The sequence below is a fragment of the Peromyscus leucopus genome, chromosome 12 (assembly GCF_004664715.2).
Source record: "Peromyscus leucopus breed LL Stock chromosome 12, UCI_PerLeu_2.1, whole genome shotgun sequence".
Lineage (NCBI taxonomy): Eukaryota > Metazoa > Chordata > Mammalia > Rodentia > Cricetidae > Peromyscus > Peromyscus leucopus.
Window position 1 is genome coordinate 75,054,108 of NC_051073.1, and position 15,087 is coordinate 75,069,194.

Consider the following 15,087-nt stretch of genomic DNA (forward strand, 5'->3'; position numbering starts at 1 on the left):
AATGGCTAAGGTTAAAAACACTGAAGACACTTTATGCTGGAGAGGATGAGGAACTAGGGGAACTCTCCTGCACTACTGGTGGGAATGCAAGCTTGTACAACCACTTTGGAAATCAACATGGTACTTTCTTAAAAAATTGGTAATCAATATCCCCCAAGATCCAGCTATACCACTCTTGGGCATATACCCAATGTAGTGGGTAGCCATTCCAGCTTTGATCTGGAAGTTCCAACCCCCATTGAGACTCTGGCAACTGTCACACCTACGAGACAGGGCCAGGGGAGGTGCCTAGAGACCCGAGATCTGGATGGACCAGTGCTCTCTCTGTTCCAGGACCCTGGACAGTGAAGGTGGACTGAGCAGAGCTCCAGAGAACACTGCTGGATTTGGATACACCTTCCCCAGACCCCGAGACCTACCTATCCCTTAATTTGTAAGTTATGCCATTAAATAAATATCTTCTTAACTACGTGGAGTGGCCTTAATAATTTCCCCAATAACCCAAGGAATGCTCAATCATACCACAAGAGCACTTGCTCAGCTATGTTCATATCAGCATTGTTTGTAATAGTCAAAACCTGGAAACAACCTAGATGCCCTGCAACTGAAGAATGGATAAATAAAATGGCACATATACACAATGGAATACTACTCAGCAGAGAAAAACAATGACATCATGAGGTTTGCAGGCAAATGGATGGATCTAAAAAAAATCATCCTGAATGAGGTAACCCAGACTCAGAAAGACAAATATTGTATGTACTCACTCATCGGAGGATACTAATTGTGGAACAAGGAGGACTGGACTGCTACTCACATCACCAGAAAGGCTACCTGAAAAACAGGACCCCAAGTAAGACATGGGGATAGCCAAATGACAGAGAAATGACTGAGATATACATGAACAGCCTGGACATGAGTGGGAGTAATGGAGGGCAAGGGTCCAGGGAAAGAGAACCTGTGGGAGTGGGAGATCCCAGCTGGATCAAGAACAGAGAGGGAGAACAAGGAACAGGAGACCATGGTAAATGAAAACCACATGGGGGGCTGGAGAGATGGCTCAGTCTTTAAAAGCACTGGCTGCTCTTCCAGAGGACCTGGGTTCAATTCCCAGCACCCACATGGCAGCTCACAACTGTCTGTAACTCCAGCCCCAGGGGTCTGAAACCTTCAGGCCAATGCACATAAAATTAAGTTTGCCGGGCGGTGGTGGCACACGCCTTTAATCCCAGCACTCGGGAGGCAGAGCCAGGCGGATCTCTCTGAGTTCGAGGCCAGCCTGGGCTACCAAGTGAGTCCCAGGAAAGGCGCAAAGCTACACAGAGAAACCCTGTCTCAAAAAACCAAAAAAAAAAAAAAAAAAAAAGACCACATGAGAAAAGGAAGAAACAAAGTGCTAGAGAAGCCCACAGAAATCCACAAAGATACCCCACAATAGACTGCTGGCAATGGTCGAGAGACAGCTGGAACTGGCCTACTCTGGTGATGGGATGGCCAAACACCCTAATGGTCATGCTAGAAACCCCATCCAATGACTGAGGGATCTGGAAGCAGAGATCCACGGCTAGGCCCCAGGTGGAGCTCCAGGAGTCTAATTAGTGAGAAAGAGGAGGGTTTGTATGAGCGAGAATTGTTGAAACCAAGGTTGGATAAAGCACAGGGACCAATAGCCAAACAAATGGAAACACATGAACTATGAACCAATAGCTGAGGGGCCCCCAACTGGATCAGGGCCTCTGAATAGGTGAGACAGTTGAATGGCATGATCTGTTTGGGAGGCATCTAGGCAGTTGTACCAGGTCCTGGGCTCATTGCACGAGTTAGCTGTTTGAAACCTGGGACTTATGCAGGGACGCTTGGCTCAGTCTGTGAGGAGGGTACTGGACTTGCCTGGACTGAGTCTACCAGGTTGATCTCAGTCCTCGGGGGAGGCTTTGCCCTGGAGGAGGTGGAAATGGGGGATGGGCTGGGGGGAAGGGGAGGGGGAAGGAGGAGGGAGAACAAGGTAATCCATGGCTGATATGTAGAACTGAATGGTATTGTAAAATAAAATAAAAGAAAAAAAAAGATAGTTCTCTGTTAATAATATAAGTTAGCATATAAAGTGAATCAGGTACATTTTGAACTCACCAAAATATAATAAAAAGTGGAATATTTTCTCTGAATTTGTCAAATGCCAATGGACTAGACATTGTTGATGTATTTATTGTTCATACATATTGTATATAGTTATTGTACTTATGTATATAGTTTTTCTTATATTAGTTATAACTTTTATTATTTTTTATTTTTATTAGAAAAAGGGGGAAATACGATGATATTTTATTTGTATGTTAATACATAAAGTTTGCCTGGAGATCAGGGAAGATAGCAAGCCATAAACACAAGTCAGCCAGGAGTAGCACACGTCCTTAATCTAATCACTTGTCAGGCAGGTTCTCTGAGTATTCAAGGTCACACTGGGAACAGAGCCAAGCATGGTAACACCAGCCTTTAATCCCCGTACCAACCATAGGGACCTGGAGGTCTGTACAGACAGACAGTGACAAGGAAGTCAGATAGCTGGGCTAAGAGCCAATGAGAGGGCAGAACAGCTAGACAATAAAGGCACAGGTAGACAGGAAGTAGCTCTCTTTTTGGAGGCTTCAGAGCTTGAGGGGTAAGGTTGGTGGCTCTCACTGTTTTCCTGATCTCTGAGGCTTTCACCCCTATATTTGGCTTTGTGTTTTTTATTTAATAAGATTGTCTAGAAATGTGTCTACACCTAACATATTACAGAAGGCTGGTATTCCACCACTAAGCTATAACCACGACATATGTGCAAGCTTTATCTTTAATGGTTTCTGCTGTTGTGTCTTAGTGCCATTGATCATTAATTTTACAATGTCTAATCTTTGGCCAATCACTCAGTTTAGTTTTGTTCATAATCTTAAACACTATATTTCTCATTTTTAAATATCAGTTATGTCCATTTCAATGTTTAATAATTTCTCCATTTTTGAAAATAATGACATTAATTTTCCTGCTCTTTAAACTTTTATTGCTTTTTTCAGGGGCTCTCTGGGGAGTCTCTTGTCAGCTCCCTCTTCCTGGAACATTCTCTCTACTGTCATCCATTTGGCCCTGCCCACTCCTGAAGGCTTTCCATTCTACAGGAGGGTACCTAGACGCTAAGAAGGTGTCAGCATCCCAGGGGTCAGAAAGCCTCAGAGTGGCTATAAGGTATGCTTATGCTGCATGGTAACAAGGCCTCGTGATCAGTCCCAAAGTCCTGAGTCCTTTGGAGGCAGGAGAGGGCAGTGACGCCATCCACCATGGAGCTTAGAGCCAAAGTCTGCATTTGGAGGTGCTCTCCCCAAACACGCTGCTCTCTCGGGGATCCTGCCTCTCCCCTTGCCTCGGTGTAGCTGCGCTCAGACTTTAGGGCTTCCTCTGGGCACAGCTGGCGTCAGACTTAGGGTCTTGAGAGATCCTCTCCTTAGGTGCTCTTGGGTTGTCTCTAGCAACGAGAAGGCGTTTGGGGTAAGTGGCAGGATGACACTGGTGGACAGAGCAGTCACCAAGTTCCCAAGGGCTTTGTTCAACGGGCCGAGACTACATTTCTGAACCTCAGCCCCAGCAGCCCTGAGTGGGGGCATCCTGAGTGGGTCTGGCTCGGGTCGGACATAGGGAGGGTCTGAGGACCTAACACGCCAGGCTCCTGCTCTCAGCTGTCCAGGTAGACAAAGAGGATGTCCTCATCGGTGCCATAGCTGGTTCTGGCCTCCTCAAAGTTACTGATGCTGGTGCTGCACATTCGGTCAGCATAGGCTGGGTTGTTATAGAAGATGCAGCTGGTCGCCCTGTTGTAGCCACGCAGAACGATGAAGTGGCCCTGGTAGTCAGGGGTCCGGCAGAAGCAGCGGTGGCCACTGGGAGTAAAGCAGCAGTACTTGACAAGGCTGGAGCACAGGTCACAGTGCAGCACCCCGGAGTTCACCAACACGATGGCCACGTGGCCCTGTGCCAGGTGTGCCTGGAGGTCCTGCACACTCACGGTGCATTTCTCCACTCGCACTTTGCAGGTCTTGGCTTGTGCAAACAGCTGGTTCACCCGGGTCTCCTCCGTGTCAAAGTGCTTCCTATAGAAGGAATGGTTCTTGTAACCCTTGTTAACACCCAGAGTCTGGGTACAAAAGCGGTGTCTCACACCAAAGTGGCACATCAGGTAGGCCAGGTCGATGGTCCAGATGCTCCTGGTCAGCTGCAGCTCCTGCAGGGCATTTTCAAATTCCCCATCGTCTAGCTGGCCCAGGTACCGAAGCACCATCCTGGAGCAGGCCAGGCCACAGTCCCAATGGTATAAGCTGCTGGATGATGGGCACAGGCAGCTGCACAAAGTCCCCTGCTGGCGACCAGACCCAAAGCTTAAATTCCTAGTCCGAGCCTCGCTTCTGGTCGCTCCAGAGCCTTGGTCTCCAGCCTAGATACCGCCCAATTCGTCCCTGGCGCACTTTGTAAGTGTGGGTCCCCATGTTCCTTTCTAGGATTGATTTTTTTCCGGCGATTCCCGCCCCCCCACCCCCCACCCCCACCCCCGTCCTCTCCAGTGCCAGAACAATAGTGCTAGCCAAGAATTTTTATAATTCACAAGAACCCTGACAAATTTTTTAAGGGAGAATTGAACCAGAGAGAGAAATGGTGAGTGTGAATATAATCAAAGTAGAAACATGTCAAAAACTGAAGAAAAACTCAATAAATAACAAAATGCCCTAGTTTGCACAATGAACATATCCTAAAAACCTGTAAAAATGCAAAATAAAGTCTGTTATCTGATGGAATCTGAAGGTCATCACATAAAATTTATGCCACTTAATCATGTAGGCTTGGTCGTTTTGCATCAGAAAACAAATTCTTGGCAAAAGTCAGAGAAGCAACTCTGCAAGTTAATCTAGGAAACAAGTTGCCACTGTCACAGTAGTGTCTCACTTCCTCATCTGTATGTTATTTTGAGCATGATTAGTGTTATCCCAACACTGAGAGTAATAGCTTAATCTCTGGCCTGGGCTTTACTGATAGTCAGGGTAACCCTGTTTCCTGAACTGGATCCAGAGGATGTCTGGGATGCCAGAGGGGTATGTATTATCTTGCTATATGACCACCATAGGGTCCTAGCACAGCTTCTGCTGGTACCAGTGAATATAATTATCTGTGGCCTTTTGACCTAAGGACACTGATACTGAGGGAGATTGAGTCAGTATATAGGAGGCTGAAAGAAAAGAGAACGATACTGAGGTTATTAAGTATGCCCTTTCTAGGGCCAACTAGTCACTCAACCAGATAAGGACACATGGCTCAGGGCTGGCCATTAGTGTACTGTGCAGGCTGAAAGTTGGGACCAAATCTGGATAGGTAACCTGTGCAGAAAACAGGAGGAAGGGCCAGGTCATGGTAGAGATTCCACAGAGTTCTGGGTCTTGGGAATTACAGAAAAATGGGACTCCTCTGGCCTTTCATTCTCTTTTAGTATTTTGAGGCAGTGGATATTTGAAGGCTGTGTAAATTGACTTTCCTTTTGGGATTCCTCAGAAGCTTTGCTGTAGAAACTGATGATGAGGAGTGGAGCCCCAACTCATTCTGGAGTCCGTTGGCTCAGAAAATCACCCTAATCTTCTGTGTTCGCTGGTCACAATAACCCTGCCAGAATTTTTCCATGATAGTCTTCTAAATCTGATGATCTATACTTAGCATGGCTGTGCAGCTTCCAATATCCTGTCTGTGGTGTGTACTTGGTCATGACATCTGACTCAGCAGAAGATGTGATGTGGCCTGCCACCTTCATTATCCTTGCTTTCTCTGGGCCACCAAGCTATACTTGTGATCAATCCTTTTCATTCCCATAATATGTAGTCCTGTGTTATTAGAATTGGTGATAAATACATTCCTGTGGGGAACCAGCTGTTTATACAAACATGTGTTTTGTGGGGTCATCAGAAGTCCCCTATCATTTCTCCTATGGAGTCTGCTCCCACTGTTGCCTCTACTTCTTCTTAGAAGAGACTAGCATCCAGCATCTGGAATTCCTTCTAAAGTTTGCACAGGGAGCTTTGCACAAGTGGCTTGATAATGTGTAATAAATAACACCTTCCTGAGGAGCACAGTTCAGTTCTTATGTGTGTGAAAGACACAGGATCAAGTTTGCAGAGCTGAGCTCTGGAAGGTGGTCGGTCAGGGTTCCCATCAGGAAGAATGCTGACACTGAGTCAATGCAGCCAGGGTTACAGGTGTGCTCTGAGTCAGGTAAGTGTTCAGATCATTCAAACTATTTGCAAAGAAAGCTGTGGATTCTTCATCCAAGGACAGTCCCCTAATGCCCACGGTCCCCACATCAGACTGCACTAGAGTCCAGGTGTTTCAGTTTAATGGCAAATCTGCCTATAGATGGGAGGGAAAGCTAGAACCCAAGAGCAGGCTGCTCTTGGAGTCCCAAAGAGAGAAAGGTAAGTGACAGATGATGGCTAGATAACCATGGCCACTGTGAACCATAGGCAGGAGACATTAATCCTGAGTGAAAGACACAGGCCCTAGGGGGTCAGTTTTCTCAATATGAGCTGGACTCAGAGTGCTCTCACCAGTGACTGCCAGCCATGATGGAGCTACCCAGGTTCACACCTGGTACTGCAATATGTCAGAGTATTTCCTGGCTGAGTCCACCACACTGCCGTGGGTTCTGTCTATTTCCTGGAGTGATACTGATTTATATGACACTCTGAAAGTAACCACTGCAGTCCAAAAACTGTCAAAAACTGTCCCTTGACAATTACACTGGCCAAATCCCTGTCCTAGCATCACTCTCCAACTTCTGCTGTCCTCCCTAGTCTCCCCTTGGCCTGCTCCTGAGTGCTACCCTGCTACCCCTGCTGGTGGAAGAGTTAAGAACAGTAACTTCCTTCTTTGTCTGACACCAGACCCTTTAAACCTGAAGAGGTGCAGGGAGTTCAGCCTTTAAAGACTCACTCCAACATCCTGGGGTTAGAACACAGAAGTGTGTAGGGAAGCAGGACAGTATGTGTTCCTAAACTCCAGGTTTGAAATTCACCTCTCTCTCTCTCTCTCTCTCTCTCTCTCTCTCTCTCTCTCTCTCTCTCTCTCTCTCTCTCTCTCTCTCCGTGTGTGTGTGTATCTCTCTCTTTTTCTCTCTGTCTGTCTCACTGTCTCTCTCTCATGTAACCTTGTGCGTGTGTGTGTGTGTGTGTGTGTGTGTGTGTGTGTGTGTATGCACATGTGTAAGCATATATATATCACATTCTAAGGGACACATGACAGTGTTACTCCAGGATATAGGCAGAAACCTGGGGAGGGAACTTAGAAAATTTCAGGAATAGTAAAATAGTATAGTAAATTATATATTATTTTAATAATGTTTGAGAATTTCATAAATAAGCTCTGCATTTACTTCACTCCCCTTTCTCTCCATGTTTCTTCCTCCCAAGTCCCATTTCCCAATATCATGATATCTACTTTTTTATTGTTACAAACATATATGTGTGTATATGTGTGTGTGTGTGTGTGTGTGTGTGTGTGTATACATTGGCACATATCTTATAGAGTCTATTTAATTTTGATCAAATGTACACGTATTTTTGTTTTTTATTTTATTCCAAGTTTTTGATAAAGAGAAATGCATTTACATTCCAGTTACCTTGAACATTTAATTCTTCTCCTTGAGCTTTCTGAATGCTGGGATGCCAGCATGAAAAACCACACCATGATTATCACTTTTCTCTATTTCATTTTTTGAAACACCAGAAATGATCGATAAAATTAGTTCATTTGCAAACAATAGAGAAATCTATAAAAGTGTTAGCAGCATCAATACTACACTGGCAACTTAGAAGTTTAGAAAGCAGGACTGTCAATACCCTATGCAATAAGGTGACTGCTGGACAAGATTATATTTATCCAAACACACTTGAGTTATGGTAGAACACACAAGAAATGTGGGACACAAGTGAAAACAACTGAATTTTCAAATTATAGGCCTATATGATGGAAAAGAATCTCCAATTAATGGCTTGGATCTTCTCTTCAAGAAGATTACAGAGAAAAATTTCTACAAATTAAGCAATTACATATGCATACAAATAAAAGAAGTTCACAGAACACCAACTGGACATGACCAGAAAAAAACAAAAAACATGGCATATAATCTAAAGCACTAAGTTACAGAACCAAGAAAGTGATATGAGATCTGCAATAAAAGAAATTCAAGTCACATATAAAGGAAAATCCATCATAAAAATAGCCAATTTATCAATAGAAACTTTCAAACCTTCAAGAGTTTGGGGCAATATTTTACAAGGCCTAAAGGACTGTGATGGTGAACCTAGAGTTATATACCCAATACAATTATTCTCAAATGATTAAAATTTCCATGACAAAAATATCCTAAAAATTATAAGTAAGAGAAAAAAACCTAAAAAAATAGTGGAAGCATTGTTTTGAGCTCAGGAGAGGAATAGGCATTGCACAGAGACTGTGGTAGGAATTAAGAAGCCATAATTATCCAAACACGCAATATCACTGAATGCAAACTACAACAAAAATCAGTAACACAATGACCAAAATTAAGACACATTTCAAAATTAATTTAAATATTAATGGAATTAATTCATCTGTCTGTCTGTCTGTCTGTCTGTCTTACTTCCCTTCCCATTCACTCTCCTCTTCTCTTTCAGTCTCCCTTTCCCCGTCCACTATACTTTCATTTTCCCTCTCCTTCCCTAAATGGTTATTTTTAAGCTTGTGGACAATTTTATTATACCTTAAAAAAGAACACTCAAGATAAAACAAGCTGTAGATCTTGGCAGCTTCCTGGAAGAGGAGAATGAAGATGGGAAAGAAAAGAAATCATGCATTTGAGTTAAGCTAGCATGGCGATCACTTGCACAGTGGATATGGTGATTTGAGTGAGAATGTCCCCACAGGTTCTGTCATTTGACAACTTGGTCCAAAGTCAGTGGTGTTATTTAAATAAGTTAAAGAAGGTGTGATTTTGCAGGAGGAGGTAGTCACTGGGGTTTGCAATTTCAAAGACTTGCACCAGAACCATTGTATCTGTTTGACATTGGAGATGTGATCCGCCAGCTTCTGCTTCTGTTGCTGTGCCCGCCACTTCCCCACCATCATAGATTCTTATCCCTCTGAAAACATAAGTTCGTGAAAATATCTTATTTCTTTGAGATGCCATGGCCATGGTGTTTTATCAAAGCAACAGAAGAGTACCTAATACAGCACACAAACAGCCATGTGAGAGGGAGTAGAGTGTTAGGGGAAGAGTGAGGAAGCCCAAAACACCAGAAAAAGCAGGCTTTAGGCTCTGGTCACCATCAGAAAGAAAGAACCAAAAAGGAAGAAAAAGTAAAAGTTATGCCATTCCAAGTAAGGACTCAGAAAGGTTGGCAAACCCAATGGAACCTCCAAGCCGATTGTAGGATCTGCTGCTGTGGGGTTCTGACCAATGAGTTTGGCTTCAGAGTATTCTCAAGGAGAACAACTTTAATTCTTCTGGTCACTTCTCTCTGAATTCCTTTTCAAAAGAATGAAGCCCAGATCCTAGCAAAACAGGAGCCTTTTGTAGGACTTTTGTGTTTTTCTGTCTATACATGGTTTCTTGTAACTTTTTTGGTTATTTTATAAGCTAAAGTGAGATTCTAAAAACGGCTTTGGTGTGAAGGAAGGGAGGGACTCAAGGGGGATATGGCAAGGTCATGTAAGAAGCTTGTCAGAGACTAACCCACATGGTGTTTGCTTTGTTCTTCCTTCCAGGTCTCTGGTAGGCTTACCAGGTCAAGAGGGAATGTCGAGAGGGACATGGAAAAGGTCATGTACATTCAATATCAGCCCCTGTGGCTGTTGTATATTATGCATTTCTCTGGGAATTCAATCACACTGCCACGTTAAATGTTCATATGCTGTGTTTTTTGGTAATTTGCTGGAGTTACAAAACACATCCTTGATCATGAGACAAGAAAGGCATCTTACAAACAACAGACATTCCTGTGTACACTGGTGAGGTAACATGGAGAACCTTAGAGACCCTGATAGATGTATGGTCTCTCAGTCAGAGTAATAAGCAGAGAATATGCAATGAGTGTGATATTTCAGAACTTCAGATGTTCTTTCTCATAATCATAGGCCAGTCTTGGTAGCAAGAGAGTAAAACAGTTTCTGTCCTGCTTCCTCATTTATCTAGTTCACTGTGTTCACTGGTATTGTCCACTAATGGTAACATCTACACCACAGATGTAGTCAGCTTCATCTTCAGGCTGGATATTAGAGATGCTTAAGTAACGGTGAGCCCCAGAGCTGGAGCCAGAGAAGCGGTCAGGAATCCCATCCCCCTTGCCATGGTTTCCATTACTCTGAAGATACATCACATACTTAGGAGCCTTGTCTGGATGTTGCTGGTACCAACCAATGGTGTAGGTGCTGTACTGACTACTCAACGTGCAGGTGAGTTTGACTGAGGCTCCCAGGGAGGCAGAGGCTGAGGGTGACTGAGTCAGCACAGGTTCAGAGAAAGACCCTGAAAATAGAGAAACACATCATGTCCATGGTGAGAGAAGACAGAGCAATCTATCTTCTATCAGATGGTTTCCCTGAAATGGAATCAGGGTGCAGAGGATTCCTGACCTGTACAATGAAGGAGGAAGAAGAGGAGAAGAGTCCAGGCCATGGTAAAGACACCACTGAGCTCTGCTGAGACAGACATGGTGCAGGTCTCTCTAATCCTTTAACAGTTCCCAGAGAACTGACAGGGCCCTTCATGCAAATTTTTCTTAGTCAACCAAATCCCTTCTTAGGTGTGTGTGCCTTCAAGAGCCTGGGTGTCACTTCCTGCCTGAGGCTGCTTAAGGGACCACATTGTCCCCAGCTGCTGGGCCTGTTGAGTCCTGAGCAGGACAACACAAAAAGGCAGATGTTTGTGTTGTTAGCTGAGAGTCTCCAGACTCTTCAGTGTCATCTACAGACCCCACTGAGCAGGTTCAGGTCTACCATATCTCTGTCCACCATGTGACTTCTCCCAAGGCTGTGATTATCAAACACTTTCTGATCAATGACAGAAGAATTTGCCTCCTCTGAGGCTGATTTTACATTACCTCTTTTGTTTTGTTTACTTCTGCTCAGTGGAAACATTATGTAAACCAGTGCTTCCTAACCTGAGGGTCAGGACCCCCACAGGATAGAAGTCATAGATCAGATATCCTGTAGATCAGATATTTACATTATAATACACAAAGGAGGAAAATTACAGTTCTGAGATAGCAATGGATAATTTTATAGTTGGAGGTCACTACAACACGTGGGACAGTATTAAGGTGTCTAAGCATTAGAAAGTTTGAGAACCACTGTTGCTAGACTGTATTTATAGGATCTTTTTACTCAGGGGCTTTCCCCACTGAAGCTGAGGACAGAGAAATTTACTCCACGAGCTCCTTCTTGGAATGCTCAAGAGGCCAGGCTTTTCTCTCTCTCTACTTGGTTCCTCAGCAGATTGACCCACAGAGACACAATGTGAATATTGGCATCTATGATGGTAAATATTATACTGCAAGACTCCCTTGATGGCTCCCCATTAGTCACTGAACTCTTAAAACTGGTATTGTAACATTATTACAATGTTTTGCACCAATTTTATAAACTTTACAGTACAATATGTGTTTCTTTTCTGAGGCAAACCAAAGGTATATTTCTCAAAGTTCTGCTGCTATCAGCAGCGTTGATGGAGGATTTTTTTATACATTTGTTATAGATAGAAATAAACCAGAAAAAAAGAAGAAAAAAAAAGTGGTGGAGGAAAAGGTGAACACTGCAAGAATACTCAAAAGGGCTGAGAGTTGCAAATGCCAAGATTGGCTTTGCATAGTAAATGGAATAGAACAGCTCTGAACTATAGCTTACTTTTCCTGGTTTGGTCTGACAGAATGACTGAATGCTTTTGTACAAAAATCAGAGCCTTAAAAACAAGGATTTGGTGAGATTGTAAAATGGTGTGCCACTTTGGCAAAACAGTCTGGTGGTTGATCAAAATGCAAAACATTGTTACTCTGTTACTCAACAATTCTACCCTTAGGAATATAACCTCAAACTACTGAAAATGTGCACCTATGAAACATGTACATGAAGGTTTACAGCAGTGTGTTGCTAATAGTAAAAAAGTTAAAACAACTCAAATAGCTATCAAATACTGGAGAGAAATAAAATGTGGCTTATTCATACAATAGAATATTATTAAGACATAAAAATGAATGAGAAACTGACAGATTAAATGACTTTGGTGAACCTTCATAATTTCATTTGTAGATCTTTTCATTTCTAATTTATAAATACATTTGGGGTTATAAATTATAAATGTACTGCCTCCTGTCAACATTGTATACTTCTATTTGATGATTTCTGTGTCAAACATTATATGGAAATGTTTCCAAGTATTTTCTGTATTAACTGTGAATGAATAGAACAAAATAAATTGCCTGAAAAAAAAACTAGAAAATAACATGATAAAACAAAACAGAAATATCGGAAAAAAAGGGGGGATAGAACACAATGGGTCTGTAATTGTCCTTAAGTAAGGATTGAGAGGATGACAGGATTACAGCCATCTTAGAGAAGGGTCAGACTGGGAACAGCAGGCCCTGGGAGACCCACCAGAAGATGTGCTTGCAGCCCCTAGACCCAGACAATTAAGTGCCACATAAAACACGAGTTCCAAACACTTTCTCCCATAACCTAAAGGATATGACAGATTATACACCATAGCTGTCAGAGGGAGCACGTTTCCTGCAGATAAGAAATGGGATGTCTAACTGTCAGAGAAAACGGGTCTGCCTGTGACACAGATGCTGTGACATAAACTGTCAGAGGATATGGCCATTTCCTTGCAGCCGCAACTCTCCAATCAGTTCAATCTAAGCGTCTCCAACCTGAAGTAAGCACCAATCCTGAGCTTGTGACCATAAAGAGTTGGAATTCCACTAGACCCCTGACCCTAACCACTATAAAAATCCCATCCTGTTTCTCCTCTTCTCTGTCCCTGATGTTTCTAAACAATCTTAGGGGATTTTTGGTCAACAGCCCCAAAGCCATGTGTACACATTAGACTTCACATGGGAATCCATCGCGATGTCACTGTCTCCCAAAGCCATCTTATGAAGGCATAGGGGATTCACTGTGCGTCAGCATGAGCTCATCTGACTGAGGTATCTGCAGTAGTACTTACGATCTTATAATAAGATTACTTAAAGTTATTCTTAGATTTATTACATTACCATATCTTCTTTAGGGGTAAATATGTTAACATAATGTCAGAGAAGAAATTACTTCATGACTTTTAAAAACTACACAACGAATTTGTATTGTCTTCAAATAATAGTTAATAAAATATTAGTTAGGAAATAGGAAAGGATAATTGCTTCACTTTGATGTACTTGTATAGAACACCCTTGAGAATGCCTCTCTCTGGAAAACTTTTGACTCTAGTCTTGCAATTAACACATGCAAGGGAGAAATATAGTAATTGAATTCTGTGCTTTTAAAAATCTCTATCATAATAGTTGACAAACATCTTCACTTTTATGACTCTAACTATGACTCAAATGAAGGCAGATGCTTCCCTTCACCTTCTCTCTGTGGAGAGTCGACATCAGGATGCCAACAGTGCCTGGTCATGGGACCCACTCCACAGAACAGGGCTTACACCCAGGCTCAGACAAATGCATGTTTGTGTCTTGCTTCTCCATGTGTGTCTCACTGTGCTGACACCACTGCAGTGTTCATGCAGTCGCCTTCAGCACTGTCCTCAGACTGTAACCCTAGAGCCCAGGACAAGGTTATGTTTAAGGTAAAAAGTGACAGGAGACTGGGAGTGCCTGTTGGTGTTGGATGAATCAGAGCCTAGAGGCTTGGCCAGGCAGCTTCTGGAACCAGTGTGGAAAGAGAGGATCAGTAACTGCTGCAGAGTGTCATTCCCCAGCATCACCTCAGCTTGGGGAGGAGAGCCAAAAAGAAATAACTGTTAGGAAAGAGTTAAGAAATGTGATGGGCTCCACCTGGGGCTTGGCCATGGATCTCTGCATCTGCTTCCATCAGACACTGGATGAGGGTTCTATCATGACAGTTAGGGTGTTTGACCATCTGATCACCAAAGTAGGTCAGCTCAGGAACCCTCTCGACCATTGCCAGTGGTCTATAGTGGAGTCATCTTTGTGGATTCCTGGGGAACTCTCTAGCATTTTGTTTCTTCCTATTCCCATGGTGTCTTAATTTATTATAATAACTTTTTCCTTGTTCTCCCACTCTGTTCCTGATCCAGCTAGGACCTCCTGCTCCCCTAAGCTCTCTCTTTCCCTGACCCTTGCACTCTGTTACCACCCTCACCCCCAGTTTTGCTCATGTAGATCTCATCCATTTCTCCATCACTGGGTAATCCCTATTTCTTTCCTGGGGTTCTCTTTACTAGCTAGCCTCCCTGGAGTTGTGAGTTGCAGTCTGGTTATCCTTTGCTTTACATCTACTATCCACTTATGAGTGATATGATATCCACTTATGAATGATCCCATTCAAGAGATATTAAGACCATGATTGGAAAAAGCACAGGGACAAATAGTCAAACTAGTGGTAACACATGAACAGCTATTGTGAACCAATAGCTGATGAGCCCCCATCATACTGGACTAGGCCCTCTGGATAAGCGAGATTGTTGTTTAGCTTGAACTGTTTAAGGGCTTCCCAGGCAATAAGACTGGGACCTATCCTTAGTGCATGAGCCAGCTTTTTGGAACCTTATGCCTATGCTGAGGCACTTAGTTCAGCCTTGGTGCAGGGAGGAGGGGATTGGACCTGCCTCAACTGAATGGACCAGGCTCTGCTAACTCCCCAGGGGAGATCTTGCCTTGGAGAAGGTGGGAATGAGGAGTGGGTTAGTGGGGGAATCTTGGGGGTGGGAGGAGGGAGGACAGGGAAATCAGTGGTTGATATGTAAAATGAATAGAAAAATCTCTTAATAAGAAAAAGAGAGAGAGAGAAAGAATGAAAGAAAGAGAGAGA

At 43.3% G+C, this 15,087-nt stretch overlaps 2 protein-coding genes and 1 gene segment (V, D, J or C); 1 reads left to right on the plus strand and 2 right to left on the minus strand.

Moving 5' to 3' along the window:
* LOC114687105 (immunoglobulin lambda-1 light chain-like) overlaps nt 1–15,087 on the minus strand; it is an 826,243-nt gene that overhangs the window by 632,295 nt on the left and 178,861 nt on the right. Inside the window, exons 1-2 of one of the 6 annotated variants that reach the window (XM_037209852.1) lie at nt 10,675–10,752; nt 10,248–10,567 (exon numbers count right to left, since the gene is read on the minus strand). The exons of 4 other annotated variants lie outside the window; for them this stretch is intronic. In XM_037209852.1, the coding sequence (XP_037065747.1) occupies nt 10,248–10,567; nt 10,675–10,717 (363 nt within the window). In that variant the 5' untranslated portion in view covers nt 10,718–10,752. Of the gene's footprint in view, nt 1–10,247; nt 10,568–10,674; nt 10,753–15,087 lie in introns of those variants that run through there. One more of the 6 variants, XM_037209850.1, reaches the window with a different exon arrangement.
* Nucleotides 1–15,087, plus strand: part of LOC119088814 — a 622,476-nt gene that overhangs the window by 343,401 nt on the left and 263,988 nt on the right.
* On the minus strand, nt 3,054–4,483 carry LOC114688639 (protein GUCD1-like). Its single transcript, XM_037209864.1, has one exon. It carries the CDS (start codon nt 4,307–4,309, stop codon nt 3,707–3,709), a length of 603 nt encoding a protein of 200 aa, XP_037065759.1. The 5' UTR covers nt 4,310–4,483; the 3' UTR covers nt 3,054–3,706.

Excerpts from the sequence above, each read along its gene's own strand:
- LOC114688639 (XM_037209864.1), bottom strand. The coding sequence starts at position 4,309 with ATGGTGCTTCGGTACCTGGGCCAGCTAGACGATGGGGAATTTGAAAAT.